The 17731-nt window shown below is 20.2% G+C and overlaps 11 protein-coding genes across 11 annotated transcripts; 8 read left to right on the forward strand and 3 right to left on the reverse strand.

Annotated features, from left to right (window-relative positions):
• Positions 1-519: 519 nt before the first annotated feature.
• SRAE_2000071100 (Golgi phosphoprotein 3) lies at positions 520-1548 on the forward strand (the record flags this gene model as incomplete). The annotated part of the gene is made up of 4 exons (XM_024651575.1): positions 520-702; positions 762-1181; positions 1238-1369; positions 1423-1548. The coding sequence occupies 4 exons, from the start codon at positions 520-522 to the stop codon at positions 1546-1548; spliced, it is 861 nt and encodes a 286-aa protein (XP_024505239.1).
• Positions 1549-4229: 2681 nt separating this feature from the next.
• Positions 4230-5133, forward strand: SRAE_2000071210 (Hypothetical protein; the record flags this gene model as incomplete). Its single annotated transcript, XM_024651576.1, has 2 exons — positions 4230-4680; positions 4724-5133. The coding sequence occupies 2 exons, from the start codon at positions 4230-4232 to the stop codon at positions 5131-5133; spliced, it is 861 nt and encodes a 286-aa protein (XP_024505240.1).
• Positions 5134-7330: 2197 nt separating this feature from the next.
• SRAE_2000071300 (Hypothetical protein) lies at positions 7331-8525 on the forward strand (the record flags this gene model as incomplete). Its single annotated transcript, XM_024651577.1, has 2 exons — positions 7331-7396; positions 7437-8525. The coding sequence occupies 2 exons, from the start codon at positions 7331-7333 to the stop codon at positions 8523-8525; spliced, it is 1155 nt and encodes a 384-aa protein (XP_024505241.1).
• Positions 8526-9311: 786 nt separating this feature from the next.
• Positions 9312-9811, forward strand: SRAE_2000071400 (Ubiquitin-conjugating enzyme E2 G1; the record flags this gene model as incomplete). The annotated part of the gene is made up of 3 exons (XM_024651578.1): positions 9312-9513; positions 9562-9642; positions 9696-9811. 3 exons carry the CDS (start codon positions 9312-9314, stop codon positions 9809-9811), a joined length of 399 nt encoding a protein of 132 aa, XP_024505242.1.
• Positions 9812-10004: 193 nt separating this feature from the next.
• Positions 10005-10250, reverse strand: SRAE_2000071500 (Hypothetical protein; the record flags this gene model as incomplete). Its single annotated transcript, XM_024651579.1, has 1 exon — positions 10005-10250. The coding sequence occupies one exon, from the start codon at positions 10248-10250 to the stop codon at positions 10005-10007; it is 246 nt and encodes an 81-aa protein (XP_024505243.1).
• Positions 10251-10355: 105 nt separating this feature from the next.
• On the reverse strand, positions 10356-10601 carry SRAE_2000071600 (Hypothetical protein; the record flags this gene model as incomplete). Its single annotated transcript, XM_024651580.1, has 1 exon — positions 10356-10601. One exon carries the CDS (start codon positions 10599-10601, stop codon positions 10356-10358), a length of 246 nt encoding a protein of 81 aa, XP_024505244.1.
• A 532-nt stretch (positions 10602-11133) lies between these two features.
• On the forward strand, positions 11134-12328 carry SRAE_2000071700 (Hypothetical protein; the record flags this gene model as incomplete). The annotated part of the gene is made up of 2 exons (XM_024651581.1): positions 11134-11199; positions 11240-12328. The coding sequence occupies 2 exons, from the start codon at positions 11134-11136 to the stop codon at positions 12326-12328; spliced, it is 1155 nt and encodes a 384-aa protein (XP_024505245.1).
• Positions 12329-13148: 820 nt separating this feature from the next.
• On the forward strand, positions 13149-13423 carry SRAE_2000071750 (Ubiquitin-conjugating enzyme E2 G1; the record flags this gene model as incomplete). Its single annotated transcript, XM_024651582.1, has 2 exons — positions 13149-13218; positions 13338-13423. 2 exons carry the CDS (start codon positions 13149-13151, stop codon positions 13421-13423), a joined length of 156 nt encoding a protein of 51 aa, XP_024505246.1.
• Positions 13424-13446: 23 nt separating this feature from the next.
• Positions 13447-14226, reverse strand: SRAE_2000071800 (Hypothetical protein; the record flags this gene model as incomplete). Its single annotated transcript, XM_024651583.1, has 2 exons — positions 13447-13571; positions 13866-14226. The coding sequence occupies 2 exons, from the start codon at positions 14224-14226 to the stop codon at positions 13447-13449; spliced, it is 486 nt and encodes a 161-aa protein (XP_024505247.1).
• A 744-nt stretch (positions 14227-14970) lies between these two features.
• Positions 14971-16159, forward strand: SRAE_2000071900 (Hypothetical protein; the record flags this gene model as incomplete). The annotated part of the gene is made up of 2 exons (XM_024651586.1): positions 14971-15036; positions 15077-16159. 2 exons carry the CDS (start codon positions 14971-14973, stop codon positions 16157-16159), a joined length of 1149 nt encoding a protein of 382 aa, XP_024505248.1.
• Positions 16160-17084: 925 nt separating this feature from the next.
• Positions 17085-17585, forward strand: SRAE_2000072000 (Ubiquitin-conjugating enzyme E2 G1; the record flags this gene model as incomplete). Its single annotated transcript, XM_024651587.1, has 1 exon — positions 17085-17585. One exon carries the CDS (start codon positions 17085-17087, stop codon positions 17583-17585), a length of 501 nt encoding a protein of 166 aa, XP_024505249.1.
• Positions 17586-17731: the final 146 nt, after the last annotated feature.

Here is a 17731-nt window from a genome sequence, read left to right on the forward strand (position 1 = left end):
TTATTTAAAAAAAAAAAGTATAATATGACTTAACTATTTTTATAATCTTATCCTGTCATCTTTAATATTTTTGTATGATAATTACAAAAAAAAAAAAAAAAAAATTTAAACTATTCTAAAATCAGGCCAACAGGTTGTGTTGAAAACTAATTTTCTTTTAATACATTCAATAGTATATATCCATTTAGCAATTTTAATTAATAGGGATAATTCTTAAGTGGTACATCTGTTCTAGTAATTTTTTTTTTATTTTAAATATTTTTAAAATATACATATATTATATATAATATTAGAAAATTTCAAGCACTTTATTTTTTAAAAACTATCAGTATTTGGTAATTTTTTTTAATTCTAGTTACGGAAAAATATTATTTTTTTTACCAAGTAAAACATTTTTATTTTGATATTTAATATTATAATATTACTTTAGGAGCTTGTGTATCTTTTGTCATTTTACTGAAAATTTTATTTATTTTTGATTATTATTAGTAAGAGGAAAATAATTTTAAAAATAAAAGTATGTCAGAGGGATTGGTACAAAGAAGGAAACCTGCTCAAAAAAAAAATAATGATAATACAGAGGAAAAACCTGCTGATGAAGTTTCAGGTAGTGAATCAGATCATAATAATGGAAAAGAAGATAAAGCTCTTAAATTAAGTTTGATGGAAGAAATTTTGTTACTGGGTCTTAAAGATCGTGAAGTAAGATATATTTTTTTATTTAATTTAATTTTAATATATTTAAATTAAATCATTTTTAGGGGTACACGTCATTTTGGAATGATTGTATTAGCAGTGGTCTACGTGGCTGTGTAATGATAGAATTAGCTTTACGAAAACGTATTGATTTAGAAAGTACAGGAATGAGAAAAAGAGGTCTCTTATCAAGGAAAGTTATTGTTAAGGATGATAAACCAACTGGTGATGCTATTTTAGATGAAGCATTAAAACATATAAAAGATACATCCCCACCAGAAAATATTGTATCATGGATAGAATATTTTTCTGGTGAAACATGGAATCCTCTAAAATTAAGGTATCAATTAAGAAATGTTAGAGAGAGATTGGCAAAAAATATGGTTGAGAAGGGTGTTTTAACAACAGAAAAACAAGATTTTTTGTTATTTCAAATGACTACACACCCTCTTCAAAATCAGCATATGAAAGGAAGACTTATAAAGGTTCATTTATCATAACTTTTATTATAACTAATAATTTATATGTCTACTATTTTTAGAGGATACAAGAGAGTGTTTTAACTCGTTGGACTAATGATGTTCATAGAATGGATAAAAGAGTTTTATCATTAATAATTTTATCACATGCTAGTGATGTATTAGAGAATGCATTTGCACCTTTGTCAGATACCGTAAGTATCATTATTTTTTTTTTTTAAAAAAATACATATAAAAATATTTTTAGGATTATGAATTAGCTATGAAACGTGTAAGAATTCTCCTTGAATTAAATTATGATCAGGAGGCAGAAAAGAAATCAGGACAGACAAATGATGTTATGTGGGCTGTATTTGAAGCATTCAATAAATAGGCAATCTATTAGTCATTTATTGAAAAAATGTGCAGTTATAAAATTTTATCTTTTCTATCAAAAACAATGTAATATATATATATACATAAATTAATATATTTCATTCAACATATACAGTGCCTCTTTCATTATATTCATAATTAGGAATGAACTTTTGAATATGGACAAAAAAAAAATAGAGTATAACATATTTTTTCTAAAAAACAGTATTGTACTCATTTTAAAAAATTTTTATTAATCTACTAGAAGTTTTTTTTAATTATTATTAATTTCTTGATCAACATTTTATAATTATTGTTGTATTTTAATTTTATTCCTTTGTCAGTCTATTTTTAATCATTGATATTAAACAAACACGGATAAATTATTATGGTACATTTCAGTCTTGGTAGGGCCGTTGGTTGATCTTTCGAAAGTGGACACATTTTGTTATACCTTGGAAATATTTATTTCACTGATAAAGTTATCCTTTCATAAATATTTATAATAATCTTTATTTTTTTATGCAAGTGACAAATCAAAATATCATTAAAACATATATAAATATTAGAAATAATAATTTTGATTCATATTAAAAAGATAAATGACTAAAAAAAAAAATAAAAATACTGGAAAGTTGTTTATTATTTTCATAGTTTAAATGTTAACTTTTTAATTATTTATTCTATCTATTATCGTATACTCAGCTTTTTTGACTATTTATATTTGTAATGAATTTCTAATTATTTTAAGTAAATTTTTGTTTATTTTTAATCTGTTAAATTTTAAACAATTTGTATAAATATATTTACAAATAAAAATAAAATTTTTTTATAATATATAAAATAATATTCAAGATATTTATTATATTTTAGTTTATCATTAATTTTTAATGTTTTATTTTTTGTAATAAATTATTATATTTTTAATATTTATAGTGTTCTTATAAAATGCCATCACAATATTTACAAACAATATTTTTTGCCTTAAAGTATTTTGTTAAGATTAAAAATTCATCAACTGTTAAGAAAATGATTCTGATTTTTTTTACTAAAATATCTGCATAAAAAGGCAAAATTAAGAAAAAGGAAACTACTTATTAAACGTGAAAAAAAAAATTCATTCTTTGTCCTCATTATTATATATGTATTCTTTAATAAAAGCTAATTTAATTCTTATCATATTTTAGTAGTAAATTTTTATGATTGACCAAAAAAAATTATTTATAAAAATATGTTTATCTATAAAAATAAAAAAAAAATTTATTATTCAGTGATAAAAAACAATTTATTATGATAGGAAAATTGATAAAATGATATATTATATTATATATATTTAAAAAAAAATTGAATTCACGTATGTATATATACAATTTTTTATAAAAAAAATGCTACACTTTTAAAAATATCATTTAGATAACTTTAATTTGGTAATAATATATAAATCTGTAAAATAATGAAGATGTTTCTAAAGATTATAATAAGGTATTGCACCTGAATAAATAATAAATTGATTAAATACTACATTAAATATATATTTTTTCTTTTTAAATATTGTTTGAGGAAAAAATTCTACAATAGTATTAATTTTTTTTTAGAAAACATCAAAGTAAAAAAAACTTTAATAAAGTGCATAAATATTTTATTTTAAATTTTTTATAAATTTAATAAGTATTAATAAATTTTTTTTTTATTTTTAATCATCAAAGATATACCAAAAAATGATAATACAATAAAAGATTAATAATTTTAATATTTAATTATAAAGTATTTTATATTATTATAATTAATTTATATGAAAATGTTTTATTATTCTTGATTTTTTAACTTATAGTAATATAAATTTATATTTAAAAGAAAAAAAATATAATGTTTTAAAAATATTTATACAACTATAAATAATATTATAATTAATCTTATAAATAAATAAAAAATAATAACTTAGTTATTTTATTTATGGTACATTATAACACTATTAGATATATATATATATATATATATATATATAAAAAAGAACTGTTAGTTTATTTCTCATTTTTTTCTCGTTCAAATAAAATCTTTACACATTTGTGAGTGCACTTTTATCATTGATCTTACATATAATATATCAAAGATATGTTTTTTTAACATGAATTAGAGAAGTTATTATGTTGTTTTGGTTGTTGATATTTTTAGACCACTTTTACAATGTGTTATATTACTCAATAAGAAATTAATTTGTCAATGTGATTTTATTGTAACATGGTTTTTAACATATTATTTGATACAAAGAAAAGTTATAATACATAAATTATCTTCTTTCAAATGTTATTTTAATATATATCTGCTAATTTTAACAACATTTAACATTATATGATTCTTAAATATATCAAAATTTGGCTACTTTTCCACTTATGTTATGAAATATTTTATTATAAGATAAACTTTGTACTTTGTATAATAATGTTCTTATTTATGTTGCACTAGTTTAAATAAATTTAATTATAATTATTAGAATAAGGGGAGTTTTTTTTTTTTATATAATATATTGTAACATTATCTAATATAATAGTTTAATTTATTAAATTTTTTTTTTTTTGATTTATATTTATAAATTGTAAAACTTTTTAATAACTAATAATTTTTATATATTATAATAAAAAAGATATATTCATTTATTACAATAATAATATTTTTTTATAGGATTTTTTTTTGTGTCACAAAATGAGTAAAAGGATGTGTTATCAATCTTTTGAAGGAATGTTTGATAATGGAATCAGAACAATTTCATCAAAAGATACCTTCTCAACACATTCAACTCCAAAATTTTATGAATCTAATTTTAATTATATTATTCATGAGTTAAATAATTTTACTTTTAAAAAGGCAATAATTGACAAGGAAAAAGATTTTTTAAAAAAAACAATGGATTTTCTTTATAGTCTTCATGATAAAGTTTCAATTCATAATGTTACAAGTTTTGATTTATGTATTTCATATGTTCCTACTCGCAAAGAGTTAACTATTGAGGAACTTCTTCAAAAACGTACTATACCAATGTATTTTACAATTAATGAAGAAAATATATTATTAAGTTTGACAGAGAAAAATTTTAAAATATGGTTTAAAAATGAAATTATAACAATTTTAGATTTAATTGAAATTTACAAATTAGGTAATTTTATTTTTAAAAAATTTTTTTTTAAATTATTTTTAAGATAATATTAATTATATTATACAAAATGTTATTAATGATATAACAAGACGTCCCAAAATTGGTGCTAATATAGGTAAAAAAAGACTTGAAAATGAGATGTATTCTTGTTATAAACGTGTTATTGGTTTATACTCTCTAATAACAACTGAAGTTATGTATGATATTCAAAAAAGAAAAGGTCTTTTTAAAGAATTAAATTTTGTTAAAAGATTGTTAGAAATTCTTACTTATTCAATGGATACATTAAGTATAAGATATGTTTATTTTATTACAGAACTCACCAATCATTATCCAAAAACTTCATTTGGATCTGGATCATCAAAAAGATTAAGAGATATTGTTATGAGACCAGAATCTGATTTTGCTGATTTAGGAATTTCGGTTCTCAATAGTTTATTAAATATTTTTTAATTTTTTGATTGATTAATTTTTTTAATATTCTCTATAAATAAAATATATAAAATGTTTATATTTATAAGTCAATTTATTTATAAAACTAGTGATTTCTTTTATTTATAAGTAAATATAATGAACAATAACTAAAAAAGTAACTTTTTTGTTTATTAAAAATATATTATATATATAAATTAAAATATCTATGAATGTGTGATGTCTGTTATTTTTTAAAAATAAAAATATTTTATCAACAATTTATAATGATGTTTTATAAAAATATAAAAATATTTAAATTACTTTAATTTATTTTATCATATATTGTATTTTTATAAATATTATTATAGGGTTTATTGTATTTCTTAGATATATATATACTTTTGTCACTATATACAATTGTCGGTATGTTTGTTGTAACATAAATTATCAATTTAAAATATTTTTCTATTGTAAAAATTGTGTTTTGTAAATGGTTAATATATAATTAATTTTAATAATATAAATAAAAATAATATTTGAAAAGTATATTTAAACTTATTTTTCTTTGTTCTAAATAATTAAAATTACTATAAATTAAAAGAAATATTGTAATTTTTGCTCTCTTATTAATGTTCTTTGTTATGTTATTTTATTATGTTTTAGATTCATTTAGATGAATAAAAATTTATTTCTTCTTTTGTAATAATTATATTTTATATTGTAAATATAATTTTTCTATTAATAAAAGTATTTTATTAGTTCAAATTAAAAATAATATATGTACAATTAAAAAACTTTATATTGTCCATTCTTTATTTTTAAAAGTTAGAATATATAAAAATATATTGAAAAGTGATATAGTATAATTTATTATAATATGATTTTAAAAATCATCTTTTTTTAATTGTTAAACAATAATATAATAAATTTTATATGAAAGAACTTTTAAAAGTTAACATTTTTTTTATAAAATAACGAAACATAAAGTTTATCACATATTAACACATTTTTCAACTAGTACAGTTATCAATAAAAATGTTACAAGCCAACATAATTGATCTTTATTTAATCAGAAAATTAATTATCAATTTATTGTATATTTATTTTAATTAATAAAAAAAATCTTACACTTTATATTGGATGTTATTAAAATATAATTATTATTAATAAGTTACGGCAAAAAAATTAAGTTGAGAAACAGTATCAAGAAATACTTGTCTACTGTCAAACAAAAATTAGATTTTGAAGATAATTCTTAAAATAAAATACTTTTTTTTTAAATATTTTGTATATTAAAATTTTTTTTGTTTAAACTTTAATTATTTTGTGGAACATTTTAAAATTAATTTAAATAAGAATTGTGTATCATTAAAATATTTTATAATAAAAATAATATAATTTTAGTTAAATTTTTTAAATTTCAAAAGTCAAAAAAATTTTTTTCTAAATAAATTATTTAGTTTAAAATTAACTGATAATTAAAACTTGTCTTATTATTATTTGTTTCTGATAATTAACAATTTATTTTTAAAGTGTTACATTTACTTTATAAAAATTATTTTAACTTTTTCTTATAAAAGTTTGAATACTATTTAAATATTTATAAAAAAAACTAAATAATTATAGTAGTTAAAAAATATAAACCACTTTTTTTTATATTGTATTTATATAAAAACAATATAACATTAAATATAATATTAAACTAATTAATGTATTTACAAAATAACTGAAATTTTATTTAAAATAAGTTTAAAAATTAATTTTTTTATAATTTCATACAATACATGCATCTAGATAAAATTTTTGTTATAATATTGAAAAATAAATATAACTTTATTTATTATATTTATTTGATAAAAGTTACTTTTTATTAATTTAATTAATAAAAATTTACATAATAAATGAAAAGTATACAATTTAATTGAGTTTTTTTCTGTTTATCTACCACAACATCAGTAATAAAATATAACACATATTTGTTTTGTGGCCAATAATATAAAAAAATCATTCATAATAATTTTATCAGTTAAAATATTAACAATGCATGATGTTAATTAAAAATGTAATTGACAAAATTTCATAAAATAAATATAATGTTTATTATCTAAAAATAAAATTTACAAATGAATTACCTGCCATTAAAATAATGTTTGCAATATAAGGTTAATAAAATAATATATTTTGATACTATTTTATTAAGCAGAATTTTTTGTGAATTTGAATATATTTTAATAAAATGAAGTTAGTTATATTTTTTTCAATAATTTTTATATTCATAATATGCTTAGTAAATTGTAACCAGGTATGTTTTAACTTGTTTTTAATTATAAAATAATATGTAGGATCCTAACAATGACATTTTTGTTCAAGAAATCATAGAAGACAACGTGCTTTTACATACTAGCTATGATACAAAAAAAAGAAGTGTTAGATTAAAAGTGGAAAACTCTTCAAATACACAATATGTGGAAAGAGCCCTTGGTATATTAAACAAGCAATCATGTTTAAAACATTCAGTTACTTCGATTGACGAAAATGGCGCAGCAAAAATAAAATATGGACCATTTTGTGATTTTGATGTAGAAATAGAAAATGGATATTTAATTCATGTAATATATATAAATGAATATTGCTTTGATAAAAACAAACTTATTAGATTAGTTTTTTTGAGCTTTAATTTAAGGCTTCAAATAATGCAACATATTAAGAGACAAAAATCTAACTATGTGGAGTATAATCATGAAATTGTCTGGTTAAAACTTCCAAACAACAAATATGGTTCATTTGATCCCAAGACAAAAAGATTTTCGATAGTAAGTGGTAAAACACTTAATATTTTTGCCAAACCTGAAAAAAGTGTTTTCTTAAGAAACAGAACTATTACTCAACAATATGATATATCTTCTGAATTTCTTTCATTCGCTGATGTAAAATATTTAAACTCAATGATGTGTGATTATGTTTTTAGAAAAAAACAAAAACAAAAATGTTATAAAGGTGGATATGTAAATCCAGTAAATAAAAAACAATGTCTGTGTCCATTTTTCTATGAAGGAAAAGATTGTAAAAAGTTAAAGAAATCAAGCAAACAACATTTATGTACAAATCAAGAGATAATACCAACAACTAATTTACAACATATGGTAATTGACTTAGAAGTAGAATGTTTTCATCGTTTCAAAGCTCTTGAGGGACACAAGGTTCAATTAATAATATTACCCAAACCCCCATTTGTATATAATTGCGCATATTTCCCACTTATTGAAATTCAGAACAAAAAAGACAAAACAAAAATGGGAACAGTTCCATGTGGATTCTTCGTAAAAATAGAAATTGAATCTGAAGATGAAAGTATTTTGGTATACAACTCAAGATATGGATCAAATTTATTTTTCGATGTAGCTTATAAAGCAGTGCCTGTTAAAAAGTAAAAAAAAATACAATTGTAACATTATTTTTTAAATTTATAAAATAACTTAAATATTTTAAAATAAATATTAATAGCAGTCAAAAATTTGATATAATTTTCATAATTTAATATTATTTTTTTATCAAATATAATATTAAAATTTTTTTTCCTACAAAATTATTTTTATATTTATATTTTATATAAAACTTTTTTATTTTTATTTTAATTAAGAAAATACAAATAAATTAGTAACTGAACGTTTTAACACTTTAAAAATTATTTTTGTCTACAATAAAATTTACCTTATTAATTATCTTTATTTATTAATTTTTATAAAAATAAGATAAAAAAAAAATAAAATAAATTTCTACACAAGGTATTAATAATTTCCTTTTATATAAAAAAGTGAGTTAAATTTAAAGAGATTAATTTATTAGTAGAAGATTAGATAAAAGAAGGATTTTTTTTGGTGTAATTTATTTAAAATATAATTTAAATTTAAAGTTAAATGTCTCAATATTATTTTAGCTAAGGAATATAGCTTTAAAGCATTCAGCTATTTTAAACATAGTTGTCCTTTCACAAAAAGTATGTTTTTCCCAAAAAACCAGTGAAATTATTCTTTGAAATATTTTCTTGTAATTATATATTATAAATAATATTTTATTCATACAAATAAAAATTACATTTTTAAAACTTATTAATATTTAATGTTAATTTTTAATTTATATCAGAAAACATGATTTTAAAAATTATAATTTATCTTACATGTATTATTTTTAAATGCGTAAAAATCTACATAATCAAAATGTCCAATATGAAAGGAAAAGTTTTATTACAAAAACAACTTGAAGATTTACAAAAGAATCCGGTTGATGGTTTTTCAGCTGGACTGGTAAATGATGATAATATTTATAAATGGGAAGTTTTAATTATGGGACCACCTGACACTATTTATGAAGGTGGTTTTTTTAAAGCTATCCTTGATTTTCCTATAGAATATCCACAACGTCCTCCTAAAATGAAATTTATTTCAGAAATGTGACATCAAAATATAGAAAAAAATGGAAATGTTTGTATTTCAATTCTTCATAAACCTGGTGACGATCATTTTGGATATGAAAGACCAGAAAACGTTGGTTACCCGTACATACTGTTGAAACTATTCTATTAAGTGTAATTTCTATTCTAGCTGATCCAAATTCTGAATCTCCAGCTAATATTGATGCAGCTAAAGAATTTGTCAATAACTATGATGAATTTAAAAAGAAAGTTTCACGATGTGTAAGAAAAAGCCAAGAAGAATAAGATATTTTTACTTTAACATTCTTTCAAGAAGTATATTACTTACATTATAGTTCGATATTGTTAGACAACTTCTAAAAAATATGTTTTTTCTTAATCAATCGTACAGTGTTGTTAATTTTTTTTTTGATTTTTTGATATTTCAAAAGAATATTTAATTGTATAAAAATCATATAAGTGAATATCGTTATCTATTTTATGTATAAAATAAAGGAAAATCACTATCAAAAAGACAATCCATCTCATCTTGAGTAAAACATTGTACAACTCTTAACATTTCATTTTTGATTTCAGTTAATTTTTCTCTGAAACTATTAGATTTCATATAAAAATTAACCTCTTTTCCCATGATTGTTAAACCAAATAGAAGTTCCTGCTTTATAATAAATGGCTCACTTATTTCAGAATAAAGTTTTGGTTCTGTAAAAACATACTCAGCCATTCTCTTAGAAATCAATTTTTTCTACATTTATTTTCAATTCTTTGAACAGTAAATTTTGGATCTAATTTAAATTTTATGATTCTTTTCCATTCTCTAAAAATAGAGTCATGAAAGATATTTAATGTATTGATGGTTATCATGTAAATGGTTAAATCTTGAATTATCTTCTCTAGAACAATCTCTAAAACCACTATGTTTTGATTGGTCATCTCTAGAACAATTATATATCATGTTTTTATCTCCATAGCGTTCATATCTGGAGGGTCTATTATTATATTTATCACTGTCTGATCTTAAATCATTAGAATAAAAGTCATATCGATTGTAATTATCATCGAATCGTCGACTCATTACCTAAAAAAGGATCGGTTATTAATCAATAAATATATAAATATATGTAAATAAAGTGGAAACAGATTAAAAAATTTTGCGGAAATAAAATTTTTCTTCAAAATTCTAATATTTTAAAATAAATATGACTTTATTTATTATTTTTTATTTGATAAAAGTCACTTTTTAATTATTTAATTAAAAAAATTTACATACTTAATTAAAAGTATACAATTTAATTGAGTTTTTTTCTGTTTATCTACCACAACATCAGTAATAAAATATAAAACATATTTGTTTTGTGGTCAATAATATAAAAAAATCATTCATAATAATTTTATCAGTTTAAATATTAACAACGCATAGTGTTAATTAAAAATGTAATTGACAAAATTTCATAAAATAAATAAAAATTTATTATCTAAAAATAAAATTTACAAATGAATTACTTGCCAGAAAAATAATGTGTACAATATAAGGTTAATAAAATAATATATTTTGATATTTTTTATTAAGCAGAATTTTTTTGTGAATTTTAATATATTTTAATAAAATGAAGTTGGTTATATTTTTTCCAATAATTTTTATATTTACAATATGTTTAATAAATTGTAACCAGGTATGTTTTAACTTGTTTTTAATTATAAAATAATATGTAGTATCCTAATAATAACGTTAATGGTCAAGAAATTGAAGAAAACAATGTGCTATTACATAGTAATTTTGATAGACAAAATAATGAGGTTAAATTAAAAGTGGAAAATTCTTCAAATAAACAATATATAGAAAGAGCTATTTTTATATTAAACAAGCAAACATGTTTAAAACACTCAATTACTGATAAAAACGAAGATCGCATAACAAAAATAAAATATGGATCATCTTGTGGTGTTGATGTAGAAATAGAAAATGGATATTTACATCATGTAATATATATAAATGAATATTGTTTTGATAAGAACAAACTTAATAAATTAATTTTTTTGAGCTTTAATTTAAGGTTTCAAATAATGCAATATATTAAGAGACAAAAATCAAGCGAAATGAAGTATAGCCATGAAATTGTTTGGTTAAAACTTTCAAAAGACAAATATGGTTTATTTAATCCCAATACAAATAAATTTTTAGTAACAAATGGTGAACGAGTTGATCCTTATGTCAAACCTGATGTAGATCTTTTTTTGTATCCTAAAAATGGTTCTCAACAATATGATATATCTTCTGAATTTATTTCATTCGATGATGTAAAATATTTAAACTCAATGATGTGTGATTACGTTTTTAACAAAACACATCAAATAGAATGTTCAAATGGTGGATATATAAATCCGTTAAATGAAAGAACATGCCTGTGTCCATTTTTCTATGAAGGAAGAAGATGTAAAAAATTTATGGTGTCAAAAAGACAAGATTTATGTGGTAATCGGGTGATAAAATCAACAACTAATTCACAACAGATAGTATTAGACTTAGATGTAGAATGTTTTCATCATTTTATAGCTCCTAAAGGATACAAGATTAATATGACACTGGTAGCCAAAAGCAAATTATACTATGATTGTAAATATTTTCCACTTATTGAAATTAAATACAAAGAAGACAAAACTGAAATAGGAACAATTCCATGTGGATCATTTGTAAAATTAGAAATTGAATCTGAAGGTGAAAGTATTTTGGTATACAACTCAAGATTAGGTTCAAATTTAGGTTTTGATGTATTTTATAATGCAGTGGTCAAGTATAATTAGAAAAAAAATATAATTGTTATATCATTTTAAAACTTATAAAATAGTTTAAACATATAAAAATAATTTTAAATAGCAATAAAAAATTAGATATAATTTCATAGTTTTATATTTTTTTTTATAAAAAATAGCATTTATATTTTCTTTTTAAACAATTATTTTTTTATTTATATTTTATATAAAACTCTTTTATTTTTATTTTAATTTAGAAAATACAAATAAATTAGTAACTGAATGTTTTAACACTTTAAAAATTACAAGTTTTTAATTTACTTTTTATATTATTTTTGTCTACAATAAACTTTTATTTTATTAATTATCTTTATTTATAAATTTTTATAAAAATAATATAAAATATTTATAAAATAAATTTCTACACAAAGTATTAATAATTACCTTTTATATAAAAAAGTGAGTTAATTTTAGAGAGATAAAATTATTAGTAAAAGATTAGATAAAAGAAAGATTTTTTTTGTGTAATTTACTTAAAAAATAATTTACATTAAAAGATAAATGTCTCAATATTATTTTAGCCAAAAAATATAGCTTTAAAGCATTTAGCTATTTTAAACATAGTTGTCCTTTCACGAAAAACATGTTTTTCCCAAAAAACCAGTGAAATTATTCTTTGAAATATTTTCTTGTAATTATATATTATAAATAACATTTTATTCATACAAATAAAAATTACATTTTTGAATCTTATTAATATTTAATGTTAATTTTTAATTTATATCATAAAACATGATTTTAAAAATTAAAATTTATCGTACTTGTATTATTTTTTATTATTTTTTAATACGTAAAAATTTACATAATCAAAATGTCCAATATGCAAGGAAAACTTTTATTACAAAGACAACTTGAAGATTTACAAAAAAATCCGGTTGATGGTTTTTCAGCTGGACTGGTAAATGATGATAATATTTAAAAATGGGAAGTTTTTATTATGGGACCACTGGATACTATTTATGAAGGTGGGTTTTTAAAGCTATCCTTGATTATCCTATAGAATATCCACAACGTCCTCCTAAAATAAAATTTATCCCAGAAATGTGGCATCCAAATATAGAAAAAAATGGAAATGTTTGTATTTGAATTCTTCATGAAACTGGTGACGATCATTTTGGATATGAAAGACCAAAAGAACGTTGATTACCTGTACATACTGTTGAAACTATTCTATTAAGTGTAATTTCTATTTTAGCTAATCCAAATTCTGAATCTCCAGCTAATGTTGATGCAGCTAAAGAATTTGTCAATAACTATGATGAATTTAAAAAGAAAGTTTCGCGATATGTAAGAAAAAGTCAAGAAGAATAAGATATTTTCATTTTAATATTCTTTCAAAAAGTATATTACTTACATTATAGTTTGATATTGTTAGACAACTTCTAAAAAAAATGTTTTTTGTTAATCAATCGTACAGTATTGTTAATTTTTTTTTGATCTTTTGATATTTCAAAAGAATATTTAATTGTATAAAAATCATATAAGTGATTATATTTATCCATTGATGTATCAAATTAAGAAAAACCACTAGCAAAAAGATAATCCATTTCATCTTGAGTAAAACATTGTACAACTTTTAACATTTCATTTTTTATTTCAGTTAATTTTTCTCTGAAACTGTTAGATTTCATATAAAAATCAACCACTTTTCCCATGATTGTTAAATCAAGTAGAAGTCCCTGTTTTATAATAAGTGGCTCACTTATTTCAGAATAAAGTTTTGGTCCTGTAAAAACATACTCAGCCATTCTCTTAGAAATCAACTTTTTTCTACATTTATTTTCAATTCTTTGAACAGTAAATTTTGGATCTAATTTAAATTTTATGATTCTTTTCCATTCTCCAAAAATAGAGTCATGAAAGATATTTAATGTATTGATGGTTATCATGTAAATGGTTAAATCTTGAATTATCTTCTCTAGAACAATTTCTAAAACCACAATGTTTTTATTGGTCATCTCTAGAACGATTATATCTCATGTTTTTATCTCCATAACGTTCATATCTTGAGGGTCTATTATTATATTTATCACTGTCTGATCTAAAATCATTAGAGTAAAAGTCATCTCGATTGTAATTATCATTGAATCGTCGACTCATTACCTAAAAAAGGATCGGTTATTAATCAATAAATATATAAATATATGTAAATAAAGTGGAAACAGATAAAAAAATTTTGCGGAAATAAAATCTTATTTCAAAATTCTAATATTTTAAAATAAATTTGACTTTATTTATTATTTTTTATTTGATAAAAGTTACTTTTTACTATTTTAATTAATAAAAATTTACATAATAAAATAAAAGTATACAATTTAATTAAATTTTTCAGTTTATGTACTACAACATTAGTAATAAAATATAATACATATTTGTTTTGTAGTCAATAATATAAAAAAATCATTCATTATAATTTATCAGTTAAAATATTAACAATGCATGATGTTAATTAAAAATGTAATTGACAAAATTTCATAAAATAAATTTAAAGTTTATTATCTAAAAAAAAAAAATTTACAAATGAACTACTTGCCATTAAAATAATGTTTACAATATAAGGTTAATAAAATAATATATTTTGATACTATTTTATTAAGCAGAATTTTTTGTGAATTTTAATATATTGTGATAAAATGAAGTTGGTTATATTTTTTGCAATATTTTTTATATTCATAATATGCTTAGTAAATTGTAACCAGGTATGTTTTAACTTGTTTTTAATTATAAAATAATATGTAGGATCCTAATAATAACGTTAATCTCCAAGAAATTAAAGAAAACAACGTGCTTTTACATAGTAACTTTGATAGGAAAAAAAATGAGGTTAAATTAAAAGTGGAGAACTCTTCATTTACACGATATGTAGAAAAAGCCATTTATTTATTAAACAAGCAAACATGTTTAAAACATTCAATTACTGATAAAGACGAAAATGGCACAACAAAAATAAGATATGGATCATTTTGTGGCTTTGATGTAGAAATAAAAAATGGATATTTATTTCATGTAATAACAATAAATGACTATTGCTTTGATAAAATCAAACTTAATAAATTAATTTTTTCGAGCTTTAATTTAAGGTTTCAAATAATGCAATATATTAAGAAACAAAAATCAAACGAAATGGAGTTTAGTCATGAAATTACTTGGTTTAAATTTTCAAATGACAAATATGGTTTATTTAATCCCAAGACAAAAAGATTTTCGATAGTAAGTGGTAGTAGAGTTGATCCTTTTGCCAAACTTGATTTAAGTCTTTCTTTGAATCCTAAAAATGGTTCTCTACAAAAAGATATATCTTCTGAATTTATGTCATTTACTGAAGTTAGGTATTTGAACAGGATAATGTGTGACCACATTTTGAAAAAAAACCATAAAAAAAAATGTTCAAATGGTGGGTATGTAAATCCAGTAGATCAAAAAACATGTTTGTGTCCATTTTTCTATGAAGGAGAAAAGTGTAACAAATTTATGGAGTCAAAAAAACAAGATTTATGTGGTAATAAGGTGATAAAACCAACAACTAAAGCAAAAAAGATGGTAGTTGACTTAGATGTAGAATGTTTTCATCATTTCAAAGCTCCTAAAGGAAACAAGATTAATATGACACTGACAGTCAAAAATAAATTATTCTATGATTGTAAACATTTTCCATTTATTGAAATTAGATACAAAAAAGACAAAACTAAAATAGGAATAATTCCATGTGGATCTTTTGTAAAATTAGAAATTAAATCTGAAGATGAAAATATTTTTCTATACAACTCAAGATATGGTTCAAACTTATCTTTCGATGTATCTTATAAAGCAGTGGTCAAGTAAAATTAGAAAAAAAATTTAATTTTTATATCATTTTTAAATTTATAAAATATTTTTAACATTTTAAAATAAATAAAAATAGCAGTCAAAAACTTGATATAATTTTCATAAATTAATATTATTTTTTTATCAAACATAATATTAAAATTTATTTCCATAAAATTATTTTTTATTCATATTTTATATAAAACTTTTGTATTTGTATCTTAATTTAGAAAATACAAATAAATTAGTAATTGATTGTTTTAACACTATTAAAATTACATGTTTTTAATTTACTTTATATACTATTTTTGTCTACAATAAATTTTTATCTTATTAATTATCTTTATTTATTAATTTTTATAAAAATAATATAAAATATTTATAAAATAAATTTCTACACAAGGTATTAATAATTTCCTTTTATATTAAAAGAATTAGTTAAATTTAGAGAGATAAAATTATTAATAAAAGATTAGATAAAAGAAAGATTTTTTTTTGGTGTAATTTATTTAAAAGATAATTTACATTTAAAGTAAATGTCTCAATATTATTTTAGCTAAAAAATATAGGTTTAAAGCATTTAGCTATTTTAACATAGTTGTCCTTTCACGAAAAGTATGATTTTCCCAAAAAACCAGTGAAATTATTCTTTGAAATATTTTCTAGTAATTATATGTTATAAATAACATTTTATTTATATCAATAAAAATTACATTTTTGAATCTTATTAATATTTAATGTTAATTTTTAATTTATATCACAAAACATGGTTTTTAAAATTAAAATTTATCGTACTTGTATTATTTTTATTTTTATAAAATAAACTTTTAACTTTTTTTTTTATGTATTACTTCATATTTTTAAAACTTAATTTTAATGATTTTAGAGAGAAAGACAAATTTTTTAAATTATTTTTTAATACGTGAAAATTTAAATAATTAAAATGTCCAATATACAAGGAAAACTTTTATTACAAAGACAACTTGAAGATTTACAAAAGAATCCGGTTGATGGTTTTTCAGCTGGACTGGTAAATGATGATAATATTTATAAATGGGAGGTTTTTATTATGGGACCACCGGATACTATTTATGAAGGTGGTTTTTTTAAAGCTATCCTTGATTTTCCTATAGAATATCCACAACGTCCTCCTAAAATGAAATTCATCTCAGAAATGTGGCATCCAAACATTGAAAAAAATGGGAATGTTTGTATTTCAATTCTTCATGAACCTGGTGACGATCATTTTGGATATGAAAGACCAGAAGAACGTTGGTTACCTGTACATACTGTTGAAACTATTCTATTAAGTGTAATTTCTATTCTAGCTGATCCAAATTCTGAATCTCCAGCTAATGTTGATGCAGCTAAAGAATTCGTCAATAACTATGATGAATTTAAAAAAAAAGTTTCGCGATGTGTAAGAAAAAGCCAAGAAGAATAAGGTATTTTTACTTTAACATTCTTTCAAGAAGTTTACAACATGTATTCTAATTTAATATTGTCAGACATCTCCTAAAAAATATGTGTTTTTCTAAATCATTCGTGCAGTATTGTTAATTTTTTTTTGATCTTTTGATATTTCAAAAG

Source organism: Strongyloides ratti (assembly GCF_001040885.1).
Source record: "Strongyloides ratti genome assembly S_ratti_ED321, chromosome : 2".
NCBI classification, from domain to species: Eukaryota; Metazoa; Nematoda; class Chromadorea; order Rhabditida; family Strongyloididae; genus Strongyloides; species Strongyloides ratti.